The sequence below is a fragment of the Pholcus phalangioides genome, unplaced genomic scaffold (assembly GCF_987345545.1).
Source record: "Pholcus phalangioides strain wild (caught in Gottingen) unplaced genomic scaffold, Ppha-v1.0 ptg000014l_1, whole genome shotgun sequence".
In the NCBI taxonomy this organism is placed as follows: domain Eukaryota; kingdom Metazoa; phylum Arthropoda; class Arachnida; order Araneae; family Pholcidae; genus Pholcus; species Pholcus phalangioides.
The window spans coordinates 25,889,962-25,915,859 of record NW_028301607.1 but is presented as its reverse complement, the minus strand read 5'-3'; the positions used below and the strand labels follow the sequence as shown (position 1 = coordinate 25,915,859).

Genomic DNA, 25,898 nt, shown 5'->3' with positions numbered 1-25,898 from the left:
TGCATTAACAGACTAATTTTGCTAGCATTGATATAGTTATAGAGGCTATGATGTTTTGTGTAAACCAGAATAACCTCAGTCTAAAAATGTCATTTCGAAATTACATTGGAAAATTATGAAATACGCAAACATCGGGTCAGCGGTGCTCAACTTTTTCTTTTGACTCAACAGGACCCTTTTATAGCATCCATTTCTATTACGGTGTCTCTTGGAGAAAACCTTTTATTCATTCAATAAATTTTCTAACTCCTATTTCCCTGGAAAGTGTACAAGGCAGAGCACAGGTTAACCACTGCATTAGGTAGTCGTGAAATTCAGAGCGTACCAGTGTTATCCGAAAATATAATTTTGAAGAGTAATTTCACACCTCTCCAAAATATCAAGGGCCAAATTCCCATCTTTTTACTTTCACTTTTGTAAAAAGAGGGGTATTTTTTTTATTTTATCAAGTGAAAAATACGTATTAGAAAAAATTTCTTGGAATTTAAGGGGATATTTTATTGTCAAGAGTGATCCTTAACGAAATTTGGATGTGTAAATCAAGCATCTAGATGTGTATTGGTAAACATTGGAGCGTACCACATCTTCAGCTCATGTTCCCTTCTATCAATGAAAATTTAAAAAATAATTATTATGCCAACACGGGGAAGCTGAAAGTACAGTGCATTTATACTGAAATGTTCAGTCTGGTTGTTATAGTACTTGGTTTATTTCGAATGTTTTTAATAAGCTGATAAAAAGTTGAATTTTAGGCACTTAATTTTTTTTAAATGAGGTACATGAAAATGTTCTTTACTTTCATCTTTACTAAAATTGGATAAAATGTTTTTCCCGTAACAGTTCAACATAAACCTCGAAAAAAATTAATTAAACTGCAGTAACAGAGTACTATTACTTACAGCACTAGAATATGCTGCACCAACATACTTACGTAAAAGAAAAATATGGGAATAATTATATCTTTCTTTTTCCAACATTTGCAGTTGTAATGACACGACCTGGAAAACACAAACCCAAGAAAAGTAAAAATTTTCTCATGTTTGCGGTTTTCTCACCCAAGTCCGAAAAATAATCCTTTAAACCACAATAAAAATAGATGTATCAGTTTTACTTCCTGTCCTGCAACATTTATACAGTATATATGTTGCGACGAATATGATAAATTCATATAAATAATACATAATAGCCGATAAAAATCTCATAGCTGCCAACTTTTGAAAATGAAAATTCGGGAGATTTTCGCGCAAACCCGTATTTTATGCTGAAACCACTCCCTAATAAATACAATAGGGATTTTTAGTTAAAGCGTAGGGAATAAATCCCTACTCAAAAACTGAAGTCAAATTAAAATAGGGATTTTACACACATGGAAGTTAAACCCTTGGGAATAAAATTCCTACGTGAAAAACAAGTGAAATTGGAGGCCAAAATTTCAATGATGTAAAAATAAATATTGTGTTCAATCAGAAATGCTGTGAACAAACATTCTGCGCGAATGACCCCAAAATCATCGGAAGATGAAGCAAAAAAGCGTCAATTTTTGAAGAGCACTGACTTTTTGTGACGCTTGCTTGATTTTTTTTTTTTTCATTTCACGCGTGATGATGGCAGTCTTTCCATGACCGATGTTTATGTCCGTAACACAACTTGTACAAAAAGTAAAAGTCGGCACTCTTCTGGAACGTTTGATGAAAGGAAATTCATCGGAATAAGTATCTTTAAAACTGATTAAATATGTTTTTGCTTATCAGTATTCGTGTTTCGTTATATCGCACGTACTAACTTCAACAAAAGAAATTTAGACCATTTGCGCGTCACTATAATCTTCAATTATTATCCAGGACTATTGGCTGCTAAGCGATTTCCCTGCATGACAAGACAAACAACTTTGTTACCATCAGAGGGTTTGTAAAATGGGGAATTTCCCCATTTATTTACGACGTTTGGCGTCATTTCGAAAGGAGAAAAAAAAAGGCTTCATGCCCCACAAGAAATTCCTTATAGGGATTGTTTTCATAAGCGGAGATTTTTTTTTAATGAAGTAGGGAATTTTTACGGACAATTAGGGATTTTTGTGATTTTTTTAAAAATTCGGGAGATTTAAGAACTTTTCGGGAGGTCGAGCGATGAAGCTAAAATTCGGGAGATTCGGGAGACTTGGCAGCTATTTATGCATAACAACCTATTTATCACATTTACAGTAACATATATAGGCCTACTAGCGCGGTGCTTCTTATGAGAGCCACATGAAGCTCAACAGCAGGAAATATTGAAATCGTGTAGACCAAGCCAATGAATAAATAAGAATTAATGAGTTAAATCAAGTGGCCTACTATCGAAATAGTTAAATCCCTTGATTTTCGATCTCTTTATTTTTTTAATCGTAATTTCCCTTCTTAAACGGATGCAATATGTGTGTAAGAAGAATAGGAAGAGGAAATGGAAAAAAAAATTCAACGGATGCCCGAGAGCAAAACAAAAAAATAAATAAATAATAATAAAATTAATACGATGCATATACGTATGTTAAAGTCCATGTCAGAAGACTAGCATCTTCGCGATGCGGCCAGTGTCTGAAGCTTGGCCAATATGCGAAGTGAGCGACCACTTTGCGAGAACGTTAGACTTCGGACTTTGACCACCATATCGTGTGGGTTACGGTAAATATGATAACTCCGGTCATTATGCGTAATTGTCAGTTATTACGCATAATCACTGACCGTTTCGGTAAGTTTGAGATACATGTTGCGAATTTGTCACATTTACCAGTGATTATGTACAATCCCCCAGCTCGAATTGGAAAATATGATAAATCGTGAATGAACTACTTAAATTTACGGGAAATTTTTCTCAAACTTCAGTCTAGGGTGATGGATTCGATCGGTGATGTTGATTATGTTAAAAAATGTAAAGAAAGTAAACATTACAAGACACAATAATTTGTACGTTTTTATCCTTTTATGTAACAAATTTAATTATTTTTTTTTTGGTGAAATATGTGTAGTACAGGAGAAACTGATAGGTTGTTGAATTTAAAGTGATACTTCCACATGATTTTTTTCCATATTTATCATACTTATCAACTTCATTCGGGAATTATCCACACCGGTAAACCAATTATGTCACCAGTAAAAATGATAAATGTAGGAAAATTTATCAAACTTACCGGGCCAATTGTGATTATGCATAATAACCTTTGAAGACCGGACACACCCCGCTTCCCATCTCATAGAGATATCGAAGCGTTCCCGAAGGGTGGGTGTATCCGGAAAGTTTTATTATAAAAGCAAAACATTGTCGCCTCATACGAAGGGAACTAAAAGATACCTAGGCAAAAGTTTCTAGGCAACTAGAAACTACTATGAAGACGATCGTCAATCGATTATGGATAATCACCGATTTATCATACTGTAACATATATACATACACACAGTATCAATGAATACGGGGGATATTATATAAAGGTATGACTGATAAGAGGCAAACGAACAGCAAAATTTGAGTATATTTGAGTAATATTATAGCCAGAGGTTTGATAGAAATTGATACCCAGAATGAGATCAACAGGAACATTTCTGTGCTTAACTTCGAACAGTTAAGCACAAAGAATAAAAAAAAAAACTCGGCACAACTGACGAGTATTTGTGTTTTCGGCACTGTAGAAGAAACGATGAGTACTCGAAATATACCATTTCTAGGAAAACTGTATTGGAGCAAACTAGTTTACGTGTACTTGCTCTTTTGTGCTTTCAGAGGAGGTGGTGAATAATGCGTTTCTCTGTTGATGGTGGAAGATTCCTCAGGAAAGTAGTGTGGCCATTTAAGAAAAAAAAAAAGCTTTCCAGAGGTAGGGAGGGGGAGGAACTAGGGAGCGGTCAACATCGTTGAAGAAAAGAGAAGCAAGAATCAAAGGGCTTGTTGCTATGGCCCTATTTCCAGCAGGGCATAGGACAACGTTGAGAAAAAAGGAGGAGAAATTCTAGGAACAATCTTAAAAAAGGCTATTGTTTGACCCTGCACCTGAGGTAGAAAATCGTTTTCTGTCAATTGGCAGCAGTCAAGCGTCTTCATTTCTGAGGCATCAGCTGAAGATGTATGCACCTTTGGTACACCTGTGTTCTGTGTGTGATTACTGCTCAGAATGTGAAATATCTATCTGTCCGCTGCAGGGTCTTTTGGGCGACAAATAACAGGATAATCCTTATTTCCTCTTCCTCCACCACATCAAATTTTCAAGCCGTTTGCGTAATCACTTCGCACTAATCCTTACAAACGGAACGGAAAGGCTCCTTCAGAATCTTAATTCACACTATCTTTGAAATGCCCGACTAAGATGAAGGATTGAGATCGACATCCGGGAAATCGGGATGACCACGCGAGAGGGTTAGCTAAACATCTTGCGTGTGCAAAGAACTATTCCAAGCGACATCCCCACAAGCAAAGAGTTGTTCCTCTATAAAGTATTATACTACAGTGTTTGTTGGGAGCTTCCTTTTTCTTTGAGTTGTGTTTTCGATCGCGAGGCATACGCTTCCTGTGGTAAACAGTACATAAAACCGAAGCCTTGTATCAAGTAAAATAGTGGAGAACCACGAACATCCCGGAAATCAACCCTCAGATCAAAAGATGAGATGATTCGTCGTCGTCTAACGGATGAAGTGGATGGCCACCGCACCATAAAAAACTGCAGAACTGTGTGTATGGAAAGGGAAGAGGGTATGGCATGGCATGATGAAGTGTCGAAAACTCGAAAAGTAAAAAAAAAAAAAGAGCGTGTTCTCCTTGTTGCTTGTGTCTGGTACTACGTATGTACGAATACCATGGATTATATTTGTATATATACCCACCCCTCCTCCTCCACCCTAAATTAAGAGATATATTTAGAGCATTAAGGTTAAGTTAGATGGAGGGCGGCGGAAGTAAGCCACATGCTATTTCCTCTTGTCTTCCTTCTCGAAGCGAAAAACGTATTCAGTTACATTAGTTCTGATGAATAAACACCTTGCATTATGAACATGTCTGGTAGATCAAACATCTCCATCTTGGAAAGCAACCATTTTTCCTTTGATTATTTCCATATCATATAACTCCTAGGGCTGAATATCCTCGTTCGTTTTCCCATATTTTCTAGTATTACCGCCTCGCAAAGGCGATCATACTTTTTCGGATAGTTTAAATCGGCAATCACTGGAAATGTCAGTCCCCCCCCCCATACACTATTTGGAAAATAGATGGCAGCACCTGAGCACATAACATACTTCAAGGGATATTGATGTTTAGGAAAGGGAAATTCATCTCTGCCTTCATCGGGACTCGAACCTCGGTTTCTCATATGCCGGACGAGTGCTCTACCACTAAGCCATGAAAACAGATAGAATATCATACGTCCACCTGATGGCCTTGATGTCATTTGCGAGGTATTAGCAGGATGTTCCCGTCATCCATCGCACGGACCCATTCATCGTGTATATACGCTCCAAGGAGGGAATACTCTATTTACTTCCATAGCTTAGTGGTAGAGCAGTCGTCCGACATACGAGAGACAGGGTTCGAGTCCCCGTGAGGGAGAACTAAATTTTCACTTTCCTAAACAATATCTCTTTATACAGCCGGTTTTCCGTGTGTGTATATATTATATATATATATATATGAATTGCATTTAAAAGTGAGGAGGACGTCTTTCTCTACATATAATTCAAAAGTTCACAACACACAATTACGACACAACTCACTTCTTCAGCGAGTGAAACAGTAAACTGCTTCTGTGGCCCATAGACTGGGGTTGTGTGGTGAAGTTTAAAAGTTTAAGCTGGATTCTCCAAACGGTTTCAGAAAGACTTGCATAGATTGAAACCCAAAAGGCAAGACCAGACCGAAAATAAAAGCTCATCATGCCTTCAAAGTTTGATAATTGGAAAAAAATCTCTCCAATATTTCTCTCTTTGTGAAAGATCATTATATCCAACCCCTATTTCTCCAACTTATTACATTCTTTCTTTTTAAAAAAAGGAAGCCAGACGGAAATTCAATAATACGTTATTTTTTCATACATATTAGGGATGAGACGAATAGTTATTTGGCCGAATACCAATTTTCTTGAAATTCAAATTTATTTAACAACACAACAAAACAATACATACACTATGCAGCTCTTAGGGACTTGGTCCGTCCTAGAATTCTATATAAAATAAACGCGCTCTTGATTCATTTCAGTTCCTTTTTTTTAAAGGTATTTCAAATTTTGCCTTGGTTACCAATTTATATTTTCAATAAACGTTTCAAAATTCGTTATAGTTTGCAAATATAAAAATTTCTTTCTAGAGATGTTTATTTATTCTACGGTCTGATAATCTTTTTCCGAATTTATTATAAATGGTTGGTCCTAGGTAATTTATACTTTTTGAACAAGATATTTATTTGTTTTTGGAGTTGAATACAAGAAATTGTATTTATTTGAGGTTCTATTCGTTGTTATTTTTGAGAAATAAATTATGGTTTTTTTCACTTTTCTCAAAAATAACAACCATAAAGCCTCAAATAGATATAGGCCTAAATGAAATTGGTGTTTTTGATTGAAAATAAAGTTATTGGTAACTTGAAATGATTGATATTGAGAATTTCAATTATGCAATTTATTATTTAAATACATATTAAAAAACTGATAATTGATAGATTTTTATTGCCACGATACTGACAATCACATTCAAAGATGATGTATTTCAATATTACTTACACAGGACTCCCACTCAACAAATTAGAAAAAGTAGGACGGGAGACGTAGGACCCAGCAAGCATAATCATATCATAGAATAATGAAAAAAATCCTTTCTTACATTATTTAATTGCACTCTATTTCAGTATCTTATAATATTGACAAAAGCCAAAGCAAAATGACAGAGAAATAGCTTTGTTACAAAAATAATTTTTGACCAAAACAGTGCACTAGCAACCACAGATAAATCTTTTCTGTCTCTCCTTACAATATATATTACATTCTTTCATCGGAGTCTTTTCCGAAGTGCAGAGTCTGCCATCACTCTCACAATGTACAGCAAATTATGAAGACATGTAAATTTTTTAAGAATGATGCTCCTTCAAACCACTTCAAAAAACAAAGTGAAAAATGTGTAAATTACAAGGTCTGATGTAAATATATCAAGGTGAACCGGATGGTTTCACTGCGTTTTCAATCTTTTTTTAAAAGGGTTTTTAAAAACCTTTTAAAAAAGGGGTAAAATGGAAACAAATCCTAGGGATTTGTTTACATTTTACTGTTCAATGCCAGTGTAATGGTTTTTGACAAATGAAGTACGTTCATTTCTAGCTCTTTGATGAGCATTGTAAATATTGTTTATGCTTCCGCATGCCCTAAAAATACAGAAAACAATTAAATGCTACAAACATAGAATAGGCCTATGTATCCAACTGCTTTATAATGCAAACTGTTGTTTCACCTACACACAAAATGTGGACCATAATTTTGAATGATACAGGCTGATTACTGTCCAAGACCACGAAGTAATAAATACAAAATTATTTTTTCCAGCCAGACAGAGGTTTTTAATTACTCTACTTGTTGAACCTTCAAAATAAGTAAATGAAAAATTAATAAACCAAATGGTCCACATACACCCCCAAATAACTTTAAAAACCTTAATGATTCTGCTTTGGCAGAATCATTAAGTGTAATCTACAACATTTGGCAATACATCGATGGTTCCCTTCTCAATTAAAATCAATTACATGAATTTTGTTGATAGGATTTGGTAGGAAAAAAAAGCGTGAAAAGTAGGACGAGTGGGAGCTCCCTGCTTACAGAATCAATTTTTTTTTTTTTCAACAGTTGTCACAATTTTACATCTAGTCAAGAAAATGTCAACCATTATTTTCTATGAACTAGTAATGCATAAAATTTACGACTTATTTTTCCTCTTTAGATGTACTCTTTGTCCCTTTTGCCTCCTTCAGTAGCTCAATGCGTTTCCTATCTAGGTACATCTTTCAGTTAGTGAACTTGTGTAATTCATGCTCACGACCATCTTATTGCAGTAAGATTCTATTTTCAGTTTCACGTTTTCCTTATCCTAGAAATTCACCCTGATACAACCTCTCACAGAAAGGAATACACCGCACAATAAAATGTAATCAGTAAATTTTTAATTTATGAGAAAAACTTCTAATTAACATAATTTTTTTTTTAATTAGTTTGTTGTGCTTAGATTTACACAGATATTTGGCCGAATATTCGTCCGATACACGACAGGTATACACGACAGCTTCATCATGCCTCTTCCTATCGTGTTTTTTGAATTTGTGATTGGTCGTAGGTCGTAATTTTCTGGCTTTCAAGATCCTCTAAGCCGCTTTATATTTAGTTAGCCATCCAGCCGAGAAATGAGCTTGGACCACATCCCTTTTGGAACCTTCCATGCGGATCACGGTTGTGTTTATCACCACAGACAAGAAGAGAGCTGAGATCGATGTTATCATTTTTTATTTCTTTTCTCAGCCTGTTGAAGAACAAAAGGAAACTGGTAAAATGAGTACTGTATATGTATTACTCCGTTCTCCGTGTATTGTTCCTTCATAGATCACCATCAGCGAACGGTTTCCTGTTCTTCATTCACCGTAATTGTAATAAGCGTTTCCTATTTCCGTTGGGACCGAAATATTTTCCAATGTTGGCGATGGGATCGAAGTCATCTCGGATTTTTTTTTGTTAGTATCATTATTGGGGCCGGATATCTTGGCAGAGGATAAAGATGAGCATCAGCTGATTCCGTGACGGTTGTTTTGCATATATATATATATGTCACGGCTATTTCGGGTATTTAAATCCAGACCCGACGTCGTCTAACGATAATGTAGAAAAAATGTGTAACAGTTGAAGAATCGTATTGCCTACGACAGCAGTTCTCAAGCTTTTGTCACCCTCGACTTCCTTACCTAATTCATGTTTCATCTGCAGATCTCAGAGTTGGTTTATATAGTAGATATTTTCACTTATAAAAGAACCACTTCAAAGCATAAATAGGCACATGAATCAATATTCTTCATCATCTTGTTGTGACGTCCCTAACAAAGGTTGGCGACGCATACTTTGAGAAACACTACCATAGGCATAACGTTATTGGAAATGCAGTCCACGCGTTTAATGTGATCCACCACTGGCGTATACAAGGGGGGGGGGGGGTGTTTAGGTTCTAACCCCCCCCCCCTCCGAGAAAAGATTATAGTGTTATTTTGCAGGAAAAATTGTAAACACACCCCCCCCCCCAGAAGGAAAAAATCTGAAACCCCCGAGAAAATTCTGCGTACGCCTATGATGTGATTATATTGGGGGACTCGGGGTTTCTGATAACAATAACCTCCTTCCTCCTCCTAACCAGATCATGGACCTTGTTACTGTGTAATACAAATACAACGCCACAACAGGCAAAATGCCCAACGAGGTGGCTGATAACACGAGGTAATGCTTGTTATAGTGCTGTCACCTGCCATCAATTTTTTGAACTATGAGTGAAGTGTAATGATTGAATAACTATCGTTATAGGCCTGTTGCTCTCTGTGGCGAGACCTTTTATTAACGGGGAGATCATCTCGCATTCGCGCCTCGAAGTTGGGAACCACAGAAAAGATGACAATAACCTAATGATATATAACTATTAGAAAAAAAATCCCGTTTGCAAGTACGGTGACTATACATCCCGTTTGGTCAAATGGAACGTATGGTGAACGAATATTGATGAAAAGTGACAATTGTTTTTTCTTTCCTACATAATTGCAAGACTACTAACATTGCAAAATGTTTAATCGTTTTTTTTAAATTCTAAAACGGGTCTTTTTATTTACCTCCAAGTTAAAACCCTGCTTTTTCGTTGTTCAGCCATTTTGAGGAGTTAGAATGGAGCTGTCGCGAATTAAATATTTTAATGTAAAATACGTTTCAATATTCCCTGAGAAAGCCTCGCGGAGAAAAATAAATTTGAATCTGGTCAACTGAAAGAAACTGATCGGCAACTGAAGGAAAGGGCTTTATTTTTTGTCATACATTTGCTTTCACTACAAGGCCACTGCAAAAGCAGCTCCACGCGTACATGGATCACAGCGAATCCTACGGAGCGATTACGGAGTACGAAAATGTTTGTCAACAAGAGAGAAGGGGAAAAACACCTTCTAGACTCCTACAGTTTTGCAGCCTGATAAGGATAAAATTTGCCTCAAAATATTTTGAGGTAAAAATTCCCATAATAGCATTTTCTACACCTTTTAAAACAGCTTTCCCGAGCAAACTTTGCGAGATTGTTCTGTCGCAGTTTTCGGTATATTCTGCTTTGGGAGTGCGAAACTTCCCGAAGGGAGCCGACTCGCATTCGTACCCTCAAAATTGAAAACCAATTTTAATCCACCACCACTGAACGATCGTGAAGATCGAATTTCGGTTTGAAATCGCAATACCAACAAGACAGCATATCGGTCACTTCTAAAACCTCTCACTTTTTGGAGATATCTATCATAGTTTGTGAAAATTAGTGTGTAAAACTCCAGTTATACGACACAGAATTCTTTACTACCATTTCATACCTCCGAGGGAGCGGTTGCGTCGAAGTTTTTTAATAAGGTATCCAAGGACCAAAAGTGCTCGTCAAGCGATGATCGGCTTACGCCGCTATGTATTCCATCATATTTTGCAGTGCCACTGTGCGGTCACGCGGGCATCGTGCTGGATTCTCACCGTGAGGATTCAAGTTCGAACCCCACTGATCGCCTGAAGTTGGTTTTCCAACTTCGAGGAGCGAATGCAGGCCGGTTTCCCATTAGTCTCTCTGTAGAGAGTAGGAGATTTAAATAACACTTAAAATCCAGGCATGTGCCTTTTCACTTCAAAACATGGACACAAATGGCAGCACCAAGTATAACACGAAACATAGTTATAACTCTGAAAACATAAATACGTTAGTGCCACGCATATACAGACACACAACACGTTCCTGCGAGCACAAGTTCGTTATAAATTCCCCAGAGGAATGTTTATGATGTGCATGCACGGATAAGAGGTAGTAACTCCGAAATAAGACGACAAACGCACAACCGACCGCCGAGGACTCACCTGGGAGCCCGCATCGCAAAGTTCTTTTAGCCGGCACCTGGGCCGGTCGGTAACTCCGAAATTAGGATGAACATGGTGCGTTCGGGTTCTGGGAGCCCGCGTCGTCTCCGATTGGTTAAGGGCCCGAATTTCAACTTTTTTTGAACTTTTTTAAATTCGAGTTTTTGACCGATCGGGGGCGGCGCGAGTTTCCGGGGTGCGGACGCACTATGTTCAACCCTAAGGCGGAAAAAGCTCAACCGAGCGCAACTCCGAAATAAGGAAGCAAAAGCTCAACCAAGCGATGAGGGCTCAACTGGGAGCTCGCAAAACAGTCCTTTTGGCCGGCACCTGGACCGATCGGCAACTCAGAAGGGAAAAAATATTTTCTTCAAAAAATAAAAGGCAGATGGCAGCACGAACGCGCAACTTGACAACATTAACACGTTAGGGCCACACATACACTCAGAACACACATTCCGTAGAGGAATGTGTACGAGGTGCATGTACGGTTTAGTAAACATAGAAATATGGAAAAAATATGGCAGAAAAAGCTCAACGGATAGCTGGAGGCTCAACCGGGAGCCTGCAATATAACGTTCCTGTGGCCGGCACCAGGGCCGGTAGACAACGTCGAGACATGGCTGAAAAGCTCTACCGAGTGCTGAGGGGCTCAACCGGAAGTCCGCAAGTCCCTTTGGCTGGCAACGTCGAGACATGGTTGAAAAGCATATAATCGCGCCGAATGAGGCCTGTTCGTGTGACGGCAATATCTGAGACGTTTCGTAAATTTTGTAACCATTGCTATTGCATTTTTTTTTTCAAATTTATTTTCTTCCCTATTCGAATTATTAATATTATTTTTATTATCATCCTTTTTTGCGTGTCTTTTATTGCCGTGTGTGCACATATGTAATTTATACATGCACAATAAAGCACCCGATACCGTCCAGCCCCTCATCCGGGGTAATGGCTAACATTGACAATGCTCGATAAAGCCTGGGCGGTGTACGGTATGAAATGAAAAAATGTAATGTAACATTATACTTTAGTATGTCTGGGAATGCTTTAAGACCGACGAATTTAACTTCGAGGCCTGAATGAGAGCCAGTCTCCCAATCAAAAAAGTCTCTCCGTAGAAAGCAGGCAGACTTACAACATGATACTGACAAAGCATGAAAATTCAACCATTTAATATCTTTACTTCAAAATATGGAAGACAGATGACAGCATCAGCAAGAACATGAAGCAACAATTTTGACAACATAACTACGTAAGGGTAGCGCATACACTCAGAACACACATTCCGGCATGTGCCAATTCATTAAAAATTCCGTAAAGGGATGTGTACGAGGTGCATGTACGTTAAGTAGTAATAATAATGGCTTGGACGAGTCTTTCCGCGGACAGCAGGAAGAAGATAAAAACACGATATTTACATAAAATAATTTACATACGCACGAAAAATTAATACAGTCACTTTCACTTCTAAAATGTGGAAAACAGAAGCAACACTTTTTCGATCGCGAAACGTGCAGAATTCGGGCATCATAGAAGCGTTAGGGCCACATATATATATACACAAACCACATCTTCTGACACGCACCCGTTCATTAGAAATTCAGTAGAGAAATTTTTATAGAGTAAATGTGTCTCCTTTACGAATCGAGCGGGATGGCTTATCAGCGTGGCTACTGGGACAGTTATGGGCAATATGACCACAATTTTTACACTGGTAACACACTATCTGATCCATACATCGTCGGGCAACATGTCCACGTTGACCGTAGTTATAGCAAGCATGCATTCCTCACAAGGTCAAGCGAAAATTAGATAAATGACACTTTTTGTAGCCTTCTCGAGTTGAAAGCAAGAGTGTAAAACCTGCCCTCACGGATAAAATTTTCATATACACCAGCGGTCCCCGATTAGGGGGTGCCTGCAGCTCCAGATTTCCACGGCCCAACCAATAAATTCTAACATTAGAAATTCCATAGAGGAATATGGACGAGATGCATAATTGTGTGGTTTAGTAGTAATACTGAATAAAATGTCCGTTGTTCGAGAACATTTTCGCTGAAAGATGACTGTAGTTTCTGCTGCTACGAATGGGGGGGGGTCCATGGCAGACGCCAATATTTCCGGGGGAGGGCTCCACGACTAAAAGTATTTGGGGACCGCTAAGAGAGAGAGAGATGTACACAATTGCCATACCGTGCGGAGAGAAACAGGTACGCGCTGGTGGGGAAATAGAGTGGTCGGTGGAATATCGAACAGACGAATATTTAAGAATATTTTCAAAGCAAAATTTTTCTTTCAAGATCGTAAAATGGACTTATCAATTCGTGATCGCCAGAAGAAAATATTTCCGAAGAACAGAGAGGATGGACGCCTCACGCGATTCTACTCAGAATCAAACACAAATAAAATGTAAAAAGGGCAGGCCCAGCGGTTTTATTTCAAAAAGGCCAAGCCGCTTTATTTAGGAAAAAAGAAGAAAAGAGCAGGAAAGAATTCAGACTTTTAAAATATGTTTGCAGACATTTACAGACAGACGAGTATACTAATTCCCTAGCTATTTCCAAGATAGAGGAATTTTTTCTTTCCTTCTTTTATATAAAACCATTGAATAGAGTTTTCTCTTCTTTTCTCGGAGTTCAATGTTTTTGTGCCTCTAGAAATGATTATACTTAAAAGAACAACAAAAAATTCACCTTTTTTACATTACGATCGGTCATGTCTACCCTGAAATAAAAATTCTTTACTGTCTGCACTTGGACATACGGTAGATCATTATCAAAGGAAGCAAATGTTTTCTTTGCTTTTCTTTAATTCTACTTTATCCGATATCCATATCTTTTTTTCCTTTCTCTATGGCAGACAGCGAACTAATTGGAGACACACCGATCCCAGCGATGAAAGGACAAGTTCCAGCGCTTCCGTTTCGTGTGTATATAACATACACACACATGTGGACCTTGAAAATTCGAGTGGTATATTTTACGTGCGTATACGCATATACAAAATGCTTTTATTATTATTTTCTTTTCCGTTATCTTTATGGTTATAGTAACAAGCCGCCGGCATTGATAGATAATGTTTGTTATCAAAACAACGAAAACCGCGTTTATAAATTGCCATAAGAAAATCTGATCGAAGTATATATGTATTAGGTGCGAATATAATTTCGCAAACACTCGTTGACAAGTTCTTGAGATATCGAGTAATTCATTTCACCGTCCGTTTTTGGGCATCGCTTTACGTCACGAACGATTTTCACTTCGAGTCACCCTATTTGCCTTTTTTTTTTGTTACTAAACATAAAAATACCTATTATGATAAATCCCTGTAGTTCAGTCAAGCGAAGGAAATGACGGGAAAATTTTCGGACGTAGGGAAAAACTGGCTAAAAATAAAAGTTTTGTGAAAGCTGTGAAACGGTACAATGCTGTCTCGATACATCGACGTGACCAAATTTGCATAGGATTATGACGTCACACATTGTTTTATTATGTTATCAAACCCACATCCTACGGTAAAGAAAAAAACAAGTTTCGTACAGTTTCATTCTGTTTGCATGTTAATTTCACCGATAAAAAAATCAGTGAAAATAGTGAATAATAACCCCTTCATTCATCTGAAATATTCATTTCGGTTAAAATCATTAAAAAGAAAAAAAGTATTAATTTTCCTGTGTTTCTCACCGGAGAATTAATACTTCAATCTAAAATTGGATAGGTAAAATATAAATTTTTGTGCATGTACATAGTTCAGGATTTGGCCACACAAGCTCTTCAAAATGGAACAAATTTCGAGACGATTTTTTTTCCTGCTGTTTTTAAAAGTCAGAAAAAAACATGAAGGTTTTACAAGGAGGTTGATAGGTCTCTAGTCTGGTAATGAGCCTTGCAGTTTTTTTTTACTTTACAAAAAACAAAAATTTCATTAAAAATCTGAAACTGGCTCAAGGATGGATGGAGGGTGGGGCATGAGAATCTCTTGTCATTTCTAAGTGGTAATCTCTGGCTTTTGGCATAATAAATACTTTTTTTGTTTTCCAAACCGAGCACAACTCAGGTCTATCGCCATAGGCAATTTACTACCTAGTGAGTTGTGCCGGAAGTGTAAGTGTGTGTACCTAACAGTGTGAGTGCGTATATATAGTATCTAAGGTGGAAAACCACAAAAAACAATTTCAGCCGACCACCACTGTTCCACCCATGGGATTCGAACCCTGGTCTTCATACAATGCCCACTCCATCGCAAAAATTAGTGGTTAGTGGACTGTCGAACAGACACGATTATGTAGTTTATTGTTATAATCTGAACGAAATCCTCAAACTTCTTCCAAATGTTACATAAATATTTAACAGGCTGAATCAAATCAACCCGCTTTATACAGCAGCAGAACATAAACATTTTAAAAAACAATATTTAATGCTTCTGAAAATGAATGCTGGGACATTTTTAACCTATTTTCACTTCTGATACTTTCTACATTTTCTTTTATGGTGAATATAATGATAATTATGATTTAATTGTTATTTTTTTTAGTAAGATTTATTTTTAAAAGTCGGGCATCAGAGCGATATAGCCAACTCAAGCTTTCCGATTTCTCATAACATTCAGAAGGTAAAAAGACACGTGGACCTTAACATGATGGAAAAAAAATACGATGAATTTCAAAGTTAATTGCCCCATAACAATGGTTTTCAAATTTAAACAATGATTTTTAAGGTATTTTTTTATGGAAATTTTCTATATCGGTCTAGAGTGAACTCTTGAATTTACTCATGGGATTTCACCGATTCAAGGGAGCCTGAATTTGTTTTCTCCAACAGAAGTAAACAAATATATTGGCTGTTTACGAATTAGCATCCTGCACTTAACTTGGAAAGAAGAATATACTCTATTGGCTTGTTTGAAGACTATCGACTTTCCGATTGTTGGTATTCTGGCTGACCGGAAACTAATCGCACTCAACCTGTGCGAAATTAAGCTCATAATAATAACTCTTCATCCCTATTACCTTCACGAATCTTAACAGGTGTGGAGCCCACATAAACTTTTTCAAGAAGCGAAAAATCCGAGTCTCTTAGTTCCTATGAAAAACATGATTCACCGGACCACGTGATTCGGGTATGAAATTCATTTGAAAAATGATTATGGAAATTTCAGAATCACTTTATCACATATGGAGCCCAGTCACAGAGAATTAATTCATCCGCTCTCATGTAGGTCGGACGGCAATAGGTGATGGATGCTGTCTGTCGGGCCCAACGGAATTTATTAAGCGACCACCCCACAAATTCACGTGATATAAATATCCAGACATTAATATTCTTTAAAATGTTTTTTTTAATACGCATTTTTTGTTTGTAGTTCATTAAATATTTACGGAGAATAAATATGAGACATGGAGAGAAAACAAAATTATTTCGAAACGCGTCGATTGTTTTTCGATTCTCTTCCCACGGAAAAGTATGGAAATAAATCGCAGGAATAATTGGAGATTGTGTATAATAATAATAGCCTGCTCCATCCCATACATATAGTGTATATATATACGAACACGCATCGGTGCTCCAAGGGCTTCTTCAATGTTTTGCTTCGCTAAACAGCATCAACGACCTGTGCGATTTCCAGCGCTCGTTATTGGTTTGTGTATTGTATTATTATAAGAAAATTTCTAGAATTCTCATTATGTTATATGAATTTCATCTGATAGCGATGGATATAATTAAATCTGTGTGCATTTTGGACAACGCTATTCTCAGCGACACAATAGACCCCCCCCCTCCCACCTTCCTCTACGGGGTAAGGATCTCATGGGTGGGATGATCCTTTGTGATGTTTTTCATGGACATCTTCACAAGATATTCGACCTTTGATTGTCATATTTTGTCACACGGTAATCATTTCATGGACTGACTAGAGTAGACCAATGGTTCCGACTTTTATAAAATCGATTTATTTGGCCTGTTTTTTTAAATATTTCCTTCCTCTTACATTCGCGGCTTCCCCAAAGCAGGATAACATAGAATCGCTTTGAAGAACCTTTGTCAGCGCAACCGCTCTGCGGCAGCGGCTCTGACAACCAGTCAGTTTGAGAACCCGGCTTAAAGAATTCTTAAAATATAAATATAACGCCACAACAGGCAAAATGCCCAACGAGGTGGCTGAGAAAAAGATGCCCATAACAAATATGGATGTCATATATTTCAAAAATACAGCAACCCAATTAAAAACACAATCACAAAAATTATAAACAATATATACACATGATAAAATATTACGTATATTATATAAGATATGAAATAGTATGTATTTGTTCTACTATAAATCCACAAGAGCTTCTCTGGGAAGGGGGGGGGGGGTATGCGATATTAAAAGCTGTAAATTTTTTCATTGGCGTCACCATTGAAATATCTACTTTATAAAAATATCATATCTGTGTTCTGTGGACCCGCAGGCTGACGGCATCTTCAGTTTATGCGTGGATCAGTCTCACAACTACCAAGGGTTCTGCGAGAACTGGAACGTTGGGAACCTGTGTGTGTGTGTTCTCATCTAAATAGTTCTAGCTAGAACTACGTATTTGCCCTTGTAATTCAAAACTATTTATCGCAGTTCCTAGTGATGTCTTCTGAAAATTTCAGGGGTTTCTAGATTTTTTTTTCTCAAAAGTTTCTTAATAACCGATCAAGAAACGCTGGATAAGTCGAATACTCCCCACGTCTCCAACTAGGATTCGAACCTGTACCTATACACAGCTCGCTAACCACACAGCTGATAAGTTTTAGACCTCAATTGTACCCTTATCAAAAACCTTCTTATCAAAAATTTATGATTTCTAAATTAATCAATTTGAATATCAAGTTTTGAATTAATTATCATTAATAAATTATGTTATTTTTTAGATATTTTTTTAAAATCACGCATATGATTGCACACACATTTTTCGACTGGTTTTGTTCATTTCAACGGAAAATACTTCACTCATGATCGAATATTAGAAAGAAAAAAAAAGCTGAAATATTCACCTGAAGGCCCCATGGGAATGCTCCCCTGCAACATGATCTACAGTGTCCGATCATTATGGCCGATTACTCTGCTTCTTGCCCGAGTTTCGGATTTCAGAGGAAACTCGACACCTCAATATCTTTAAGGATGAAGAAAAATCATAATAATGAAGAAACTCCTTATTTCATTGCTTTACATTACATAAAAGGCATAATGAAATTTAATACAATAATTCTATACAAACAGTTTTCGACTGGTCTACCGTGGACGTTATGGCATTGTGCCGCATGAGGAGAAATTATAATGCAATGCTGTATAATACAGTATATAGGAAATATATTTGTACTCTGTAGAATTTTAAAATGACTAGATGTGCGACGTGATTCGCGAAAAAAAAAGAAAGTTGCCGAAAGTCGCCACTGCACTGTGTGGTAAAAACCCAATGCTCAAATATTACTCTTCATGCAGTGTATGAAAAAATCTCATGATTTTTATCTTTTATATTTTAATTAACCGACTGCTTATTAATTAACTCAAATCTTGTTAATCATTAAGAATGCATATTTTCATATCACTTAACTGCTTTTTTCTCCTAATCGCTTTTAATTGAGCATGAATGAATAAACGTGCTTAATGAAAGAAAAGTTTTTATTCACGAGGCCCCCACACTTAAGTGAATGCGTGTTAAGAACTCAGTATCACACACACGATACAGGTATCTCAATTCACTGGATGTACAGCCAAAGGGCCAGGTCCGAACTCCACCGTCACCACAGTGGTGGTCGGCTGAAGTTAGTTTTCTGTGGTTCCCAACTTCAGGGCGCGAATGCGAGCCGATCTTTTCCTTTAAAAAGTCTCGCCACAGAGAGCAACAGACCTACAAACAGTACGAATGTAATTCAATCATAACACGTCACTCACTTCACTTCTGAAATATAGATGGCGGCACTGAAAAATCAAACAACACTACATACAACTATTAGGTACACACAGTTACACTTCCGGCACAACTCACTAGGCAGCAAATCGCCCATAGATGGCGATAGACCCGAGTTGTGCTCGGTTTGAAAGAAATAAAAGTAAGCGGAAGGGCCATTCAGCATCAATCAAATAAAACAAATTCTATTGACCAGATTGTTTCTTGAACAATTGGTGGATGTGTTTCCGACTTGCATTATGTTGCTTAATAATTTACACATTTTTATTCTTTCACAGATTTAATGAGTTTTGGTAAAAAAAACGAGCAAACGCAAAATTTCATATGAAAAGTAAAGTTGAAAGCCCAACGATATTTATGAGGATTATCATGAGCCCCCCCCCCCCTATTCCCTCACCGAAAGTTTCGGGCCGTGTGCATTCACGTTAAGTTTTTTTTTATATTCCTGTCAGTACTCTGAATAGCACAATCGGTATCCATAATTACCTATCAATGCATAAACTCGTCACAATAAAGGAAAGTCCATCAACAATGTTTTAGAAAACAATTATTAACAAAGATTGTTCAATGAAGAAACTATTTTTTACCATGTTTGAAGTACGAAAGAAAAGAACAAGAGGGAATGGCCGTAAATAATTACACGATAAATGTACTATCAGGACTTGACGCATCGGAAAAAACTTTAAGAGTTAGATAAAATTTCTTGAACGTCGCAAAGTGAAAAGGTCTTCGGACATTGGCCATAAGATTCCCGAGGAAAAACTGCCCTATAAATACTGTACGCTAATCTTTTTGTCGATTTTACTGAGATTCGATGACTTTTCACGTTGGCATAATTTCCGAAAATTCTGTGTTGTTTTAAGACTTTAATTTAGTAATCACGCACATAGAAACTTTTAGTTACCAGGGCGACCTAGCCTTATCAAGCCCTGTGAACCGTGGCCAGGGGTCTTCAAACTTTCAGACACGGCGGGCCAAATTGAAACTTCCCATAAATCCCGTGGGCCACCAACTCATGTAATTTAGTGACATCTTAGGGTGCCGTTCAAGTATTACGTCATCATCGATGGGGGAGTGTTCCGATTTGCTGACATTTGATGACTGGTGGGGGGGGGGGTTGGATAATGATCACGTCATCAACCACCCTTTCTGAAAGTATTAAATATTCTTAATGGCATCTTATTCGGTGCGAGAAAAACCTTTCGATAGTTTGTGGGCACTTGAAGTAACATTCCCCCAATTGATAAGTGCCCTACACAGCCACTTTAGTGATCTCTAAATGTTTCGCGGATCCAAGTGATCTGGAAATGTGTCCGGGCCGCTTAAGTGCTCTGGAACTGTGCCACGCATCACTCATGTGATCCGTAATTATATGCCGCGGATCACTTAAATAATATGAGAATGTGCCGCTGGTAACTTGAGTGATGTAGAACCGCACTGGGGGCCACTTAAGTGCTCTAAAACTACGTCACATATCACTCACGGGATCTCTAAATGTGTCACGGATCGCTTAAGTGCTCTGGAATTGTACCACGGGACACTTAAGCGATATGTAAATGTGTCACGGATCGCTTAAGTGCTCTGGAATTGTACCACGGGACACTTAAGCGATATGTAAATGTTCCGCTTGGTTCATTTTTACAAAATTAGGTTTGAAGAGAGCAGGCCGCATCAGATAACCCCCATGGCCATATTTGGTCCGCGGGCCAAGGACCTTTATGCGATTTATGCTTAGAGGGTGGGTCGCAATGAATTTATCAAAGATAAATTTTGAATTCATAGCCTTCAAATAACATTGAAATCAACAGAAATTTAACATATAAAAGGTATTCTCTTCCGAAATTTCAAATTAAAAAATAAATTTTTGATCGTGAGACTCCTATCCCCCCCCCCCCCGTGTACGACTCTGATTCCACCAATAGGCATTAGGATTCAGAGGGGCAGAGCTGATGACGAAATTTTGCTGACAAGGGGCGAGGGAGGGGGGGGGGGGTAGAAAATGGCTAAAAATTTGCTTACGTAATACTTGAACTGCCCCTTGATAGAAGGAGCCAATGGGCCCCAAGTTGACAAAAATAATTGAAGACTTTTATTTACTCTGACATTATTTCATTTATTCTAGATCATAGTTTCCCAACCTTTTTTGCCTCATCGCCCCCTTCTTCAGAAATTTTTTTCTCCCCACAAAATCTAACCCATATGATCCTATGTTATACCCGTAGCTTCTACCGTCCCCTGGAACATTCCATCGCCTCCCAGAGGGCGTTAACGCCCACGTTGGGAATCACTGTTCTAGATCAAGAACTACGTATTTCTTTCATCAATTCCGAAATCATTTCTTTCATTAATTCTAGAAAATTATTCTTTTTCAATGTTTTCAACTATTTTCTGAAATGATCACGGTGGCCTCGACAAAAAGCTCCAAGAGCCAAATGTTGCCCGCAGGCCATACGTTGTGATGAGCCTAATTTACATATTTTAATGCGGAGAAAGCTGCAAATACATGCACATTTGGAATGCACAGAAATGCTGGAAAAACTAATAAAACATAAAAAAAATTATAAAAAGAATTAATTATATTACGTTATTTATCGGCCTATGCTTAGTTGGTCAGTCAATCTTATTCATACAATTTTTGAATCATTACACTTCACTCATAGTTAAATAAACTGGTGGCAGATGGCCGAAACAAACTTCACGTCAGGTTTCACTACACCTACACGCACATTCCAACATGTACCAATTCGTTAGAGGTTCCGCAGAGGAATATGGACGAGGTGCATGTGTGGTTTAGTAGTAGTCAGTCTTATCGGGGCTTGACAAATCTCAGGCGCCAGGTCGACTAAAAACCTAAAATTTTCTATACAGTATTTGATTACTAAATCAAGGTAAAAAAAATTAGCCAAAAAGTTTCTAATTTCATGATGTGTTTTCTAACCTGAAAAGGGGTCATCTCAAGTCTCAGGAAAAGCATCATTAAGGACTGATTTTTCTTGGGGAAAAAAACTACTCTTGGTTCCTGAAAAGTTTATTTGGAGACTAATTTTTTTCCCCCGATTTGTCAAGCCCTGTTCTAATTACGTATCTTTAGCATGCCCGAAATTGGGCATGCGCAAAGAATGAAGCCGCAACAGATCGCAAAATGAAATCATCCGCGTAATTTGATTCTTACTGCTCGACGAAGCCCCCTTACCTTGAAACTCCATCAATTTAAAGACCCATGTCACTTTGATTGCAAACATCGTGGGCTAAGAGCATCGTGGGCTTCCGGGCAAAGTGATTTTTCTGAAGCCCTACCTAACGAATTCTAGAAAAATTCAACTACTCATTTTACTGAGGCCTCCAGGCCATACCCGGTGGGCCCATGCGGTAGCGTCTTAGATCAAGGATTTTGGTGACACCCCGTATTCATTTTTTCAGTCAATTTGAGCAAAATTCTTGAAAATAGAAGGAGTTTACTGATCCTCTAGGCCAGAGCCCTGACACCCTTTAGCATGGCGCACACAAGGGTGAGCTTCAGCCTGTGGGAAGGGGAGGGTCAAGAAGATTTTAGTTATTCTTTGTTTGTCACGCTATAAATTCACTATAGAGAGGCCCACGAAAGGTCCCAGCCGGGGAGGGGCTGCTGCAGGTTTTTGGGGCCATGCCTTTTGGGGGGGGATGTCAAGTTACGATTACATATACGCTAGATATTAAATTTATTTGTCACGCCCCCCCCCCCCCCTCCAAAACACTTGAGCTCCGCCTGATCAATAGGGTACTTACAATTATTGCATGGAAAGATTGGTTTGATAAATATTTGATAAAGGGAATGAGTGGTAATGCCACGTATACATTGTATACAGTACAGTATAATATGGACCCGTGGCCCCGACAAGGAGGGCTGTGCCTGTCACCCTTTGGCATGGTCCCTACAAGGGTGGGGCAGACAGGGCTCCAGCCCGTGTGCCCGAGAAGATTCGCATCATTTTTTGTTTTTTACACGCTATTTTTCACACTATAGAGGCCCCCCCGCTAAAGATCCCAGCCTTGGGGCACCCTGCCCTTTCAGGGGGCATGTCATCATATGTACCTAGACATTGTAGAATTTATTTCGCACAGGCCCCCAAAATACATAAGCTGTGCCCTGATCATCTGGTACTTACAATTACCGTATAGAATGATTCGATCGATAAATATTCGATATCAAGAGGATGTGATAATGCCACATATATCGTACAGTATATTGGCCCGCCGGCAGCGGCAAGGAGGCTGATTGAACTCCAATTCCGGGATGAATCTCATTTTTACAGTGTACTGAAAAATTTACTTTAAAAAAAGGCCCCGGGTTGGGATCTTTTGCGGGGGCCCCCCGACAATGCTGTCTATTTTATAATTTATCAGGTAGAGCCTCTGAAAAACCACTTGGCACGGGGCATGGGCAGCGTCAAAGGTGGAGTCGACTGCTCTAATGTATATATGAATTGACATCATCGTGCCCCTCCAGACTTCCAAGTCTATCTGCACCTACGGCCCGGGGGGCCCCATGATAATCATAATAAGATGCATAAGCCGGGGTCATTTTTGTCCGAGGAGATAACTTTTAACATAGCAGGGAGGGAGGGGAAAAGCCGCACATCTAAAGGTTAATAGTATTACGATACGAATATAATATATCGTAGGGAGAAGATGCATTAAGACGGCACTGCCTCCGAGTGTATGGGGCCCGGGAGGGCCCCGAGAAGAGGGGCCTCACAAAAATAAGATCCGGTTGGAATTTTATGATTTATCAGGTAGAGCCTCCGAAAAACCTCTTAGCCCAGGGGCCCCATGCATGGTCCTCACAAAGGGGGGGGGGCTGACAGGGCTCTAGCCCCTTTTTTACGCTATAAATTTACAGAAGGGGCCCGCAAAAGATCCCAGTCTAGGGGACCCCGCATGACCCCCACAAGGGGTGGGCTGGCAAGGCTCTAGTCTTGGGGTCCGAGACGATTTTTATTATTTTTTTTTGTTTTTTCATGCTATAAATCCATCATAAAGGGACCCGTGAAAGTCTGATCGGGGGGCCCGCAAAACATTCCAGCCTAGGGGGCCCTACTCCAGGATGTGGGGGCCATGGCCCCATGATAATCTTAAGATGGCCCTGGCCCCCCCCCCGAACGGACTTTCACTGGCCCCTTCATGAGGCATCTATAGTGTGAGAAAACAAAATATGAGAATCATGCCGGGCCCTGTCAGCTCCGCCCTTGTGGGGGGGGGGGGCATGAAATATACTGGAACAGGGGCTGCTACAGAATTTTGAGACCCCCCCCCCCCTTCCCAATATGGGCATGATGGCCTGCTGTTAAATATTTCATCAAATAATTGAACACATAAAAATTTTCTTCAATTAATGTAATTGAAACTCAATTATGATTTTATACATGAATTATTCAATTTTTGAATGACAATCGAATGAATTGGAACCGGCGTTGTTCCAACGTGGCACCTATAGTAGCGATAACAGCCAAATAACGATCGACCGTGTTGGATGAAAAAAAAGTTAATTAATTAATTATAAAATTGAACAATTAGTGGTTGAATTTAATTGAGAAATAAATTCAACACATACCTGTAAAGAATCAAAAATCCTCGCGCTAAAAAAATGAAAACAAACACCACGGCCACAAACAAACAAACTCGAATTTGGCGGGAGTCTTCTCTCTTTGGTCAGTGGGTGTGATATCAATCTGGCGCCTGACATGCGCAGTAAGCACCTGCTGATTTCCATTAGACCAATCGTCATCGAGCGTTTCCGGTCTTCTGCTACTTTACTGTCGCCTGGGAAATTTTTTTTTTTTTTTTTTTCAATTATTTAAAAAAAATTAATTAAATTGTAAAATGAAAATTAAAAATTTTAAAAGAAAATTTTTTCTCAGTTTTTTTTATGAAGGATTATGTATAAATCATCAGGTTTTTTTTTAACTTTTTAAAGGAAATGTTTAATTTTTCCCACCACAAATATAACCACCGCGATATTTGATATATTCTATGGTATGGTGCTGCCATCTATGAGAATTATTTTCAACAAGAAGAGTTTAATGGGGATATAGAGCTATTGCTTAATCATTTTTTGTCGCACCCCCAGAGCCGTCTTAAGAGCATAATGAGCCTCCGGGCCAAGTGGTTTTTTTTAGGCCCTACCTGGTAAATTTTAATCAGATCTGATTTCTATGAGGCCCCTTCACTCTTGAGGCCCCCGGGCAATGCCCGGGTGAGCACATGCGTTAAGACGGCACTGCGCACCCCACGGTCATTTTCTGCACCGAGGGCTAATTAGACCGGGCAAGGCCACAACTAGGGAGGAGCAGGCGGGTCTCGTGCCCCGGGCGCTAGACCCGATGGGGCGCAAATTTCATTCGGAAACCTCTCCTTCAACATTACAAGGGGGAGGCTGACAGGGCTCCAGCCCTGGGGCCCGAGACGATTTTAATCATTTTTTTGTTTTTTCACTCCATAAATTCATTATAAAGGGGCCCCATGAAAAGTCTGGTCTGGGGCCCCGCCAAAATTCCCATCCTAGGGGACCTGCTCCAGGATGTGGGGGCATCAAAATACTCTCTCACCCCGGTTGACCAAGCATCTAGTTGCGGCCCTGAGACCGGGACCTACAATTTATCGCCGATTCCGAACGGCAGGCTTGTTTTTATACTCATCGAGAGGTTGGTGTGCTAACCCCTTGATGGTGGGGGGGGGACTCCCTTCGGTGGCAATTTTTTTCTGAGGTCATATCATCGTTTCGGTTGTACGTGTACTCCTGTGTCAGGAAAGTTTTGTGGCAAGGACGAACTCGCGACACCTCTAAACATCCTTTGGTATTTTAGGCGAATA

At 38.8% G+C, this 25,898-nt stretch overlaps 1 protein-coding gene across 1 annotated transcript in view; it reads right to left on the bottom strand.

The window, feature by feature from the left end:
- The window catches only part of LOC149078363 (G1/S-specific cyclin-D2-like), a 129,348-nt gene extending 104,607 nt beyond the window's left edge, over positions 1-24,741 (bottom strand). Inside the window, exons 1-2 of the mRNA XM_089242017.1 lie at positions 24,640-24,741; positions 18,133-18,251 (exon numbers count right to left, since the gene is read on the bottom strand). Of these exons, the coding sequence (XP_089098143.1) occupies positions 18,133-18,186 (54 nt within the window). The 5' untranslated portion in view covers positions 18,187-18,251; positions 24,640-24,741. The remainder of the gene's footprint in view (positions 1-18,132; positions 18,252-24,639) is intronic.
- Between the last annotated feature and the right edge of the window lie 1,157 nt (positions 24,742-25,898).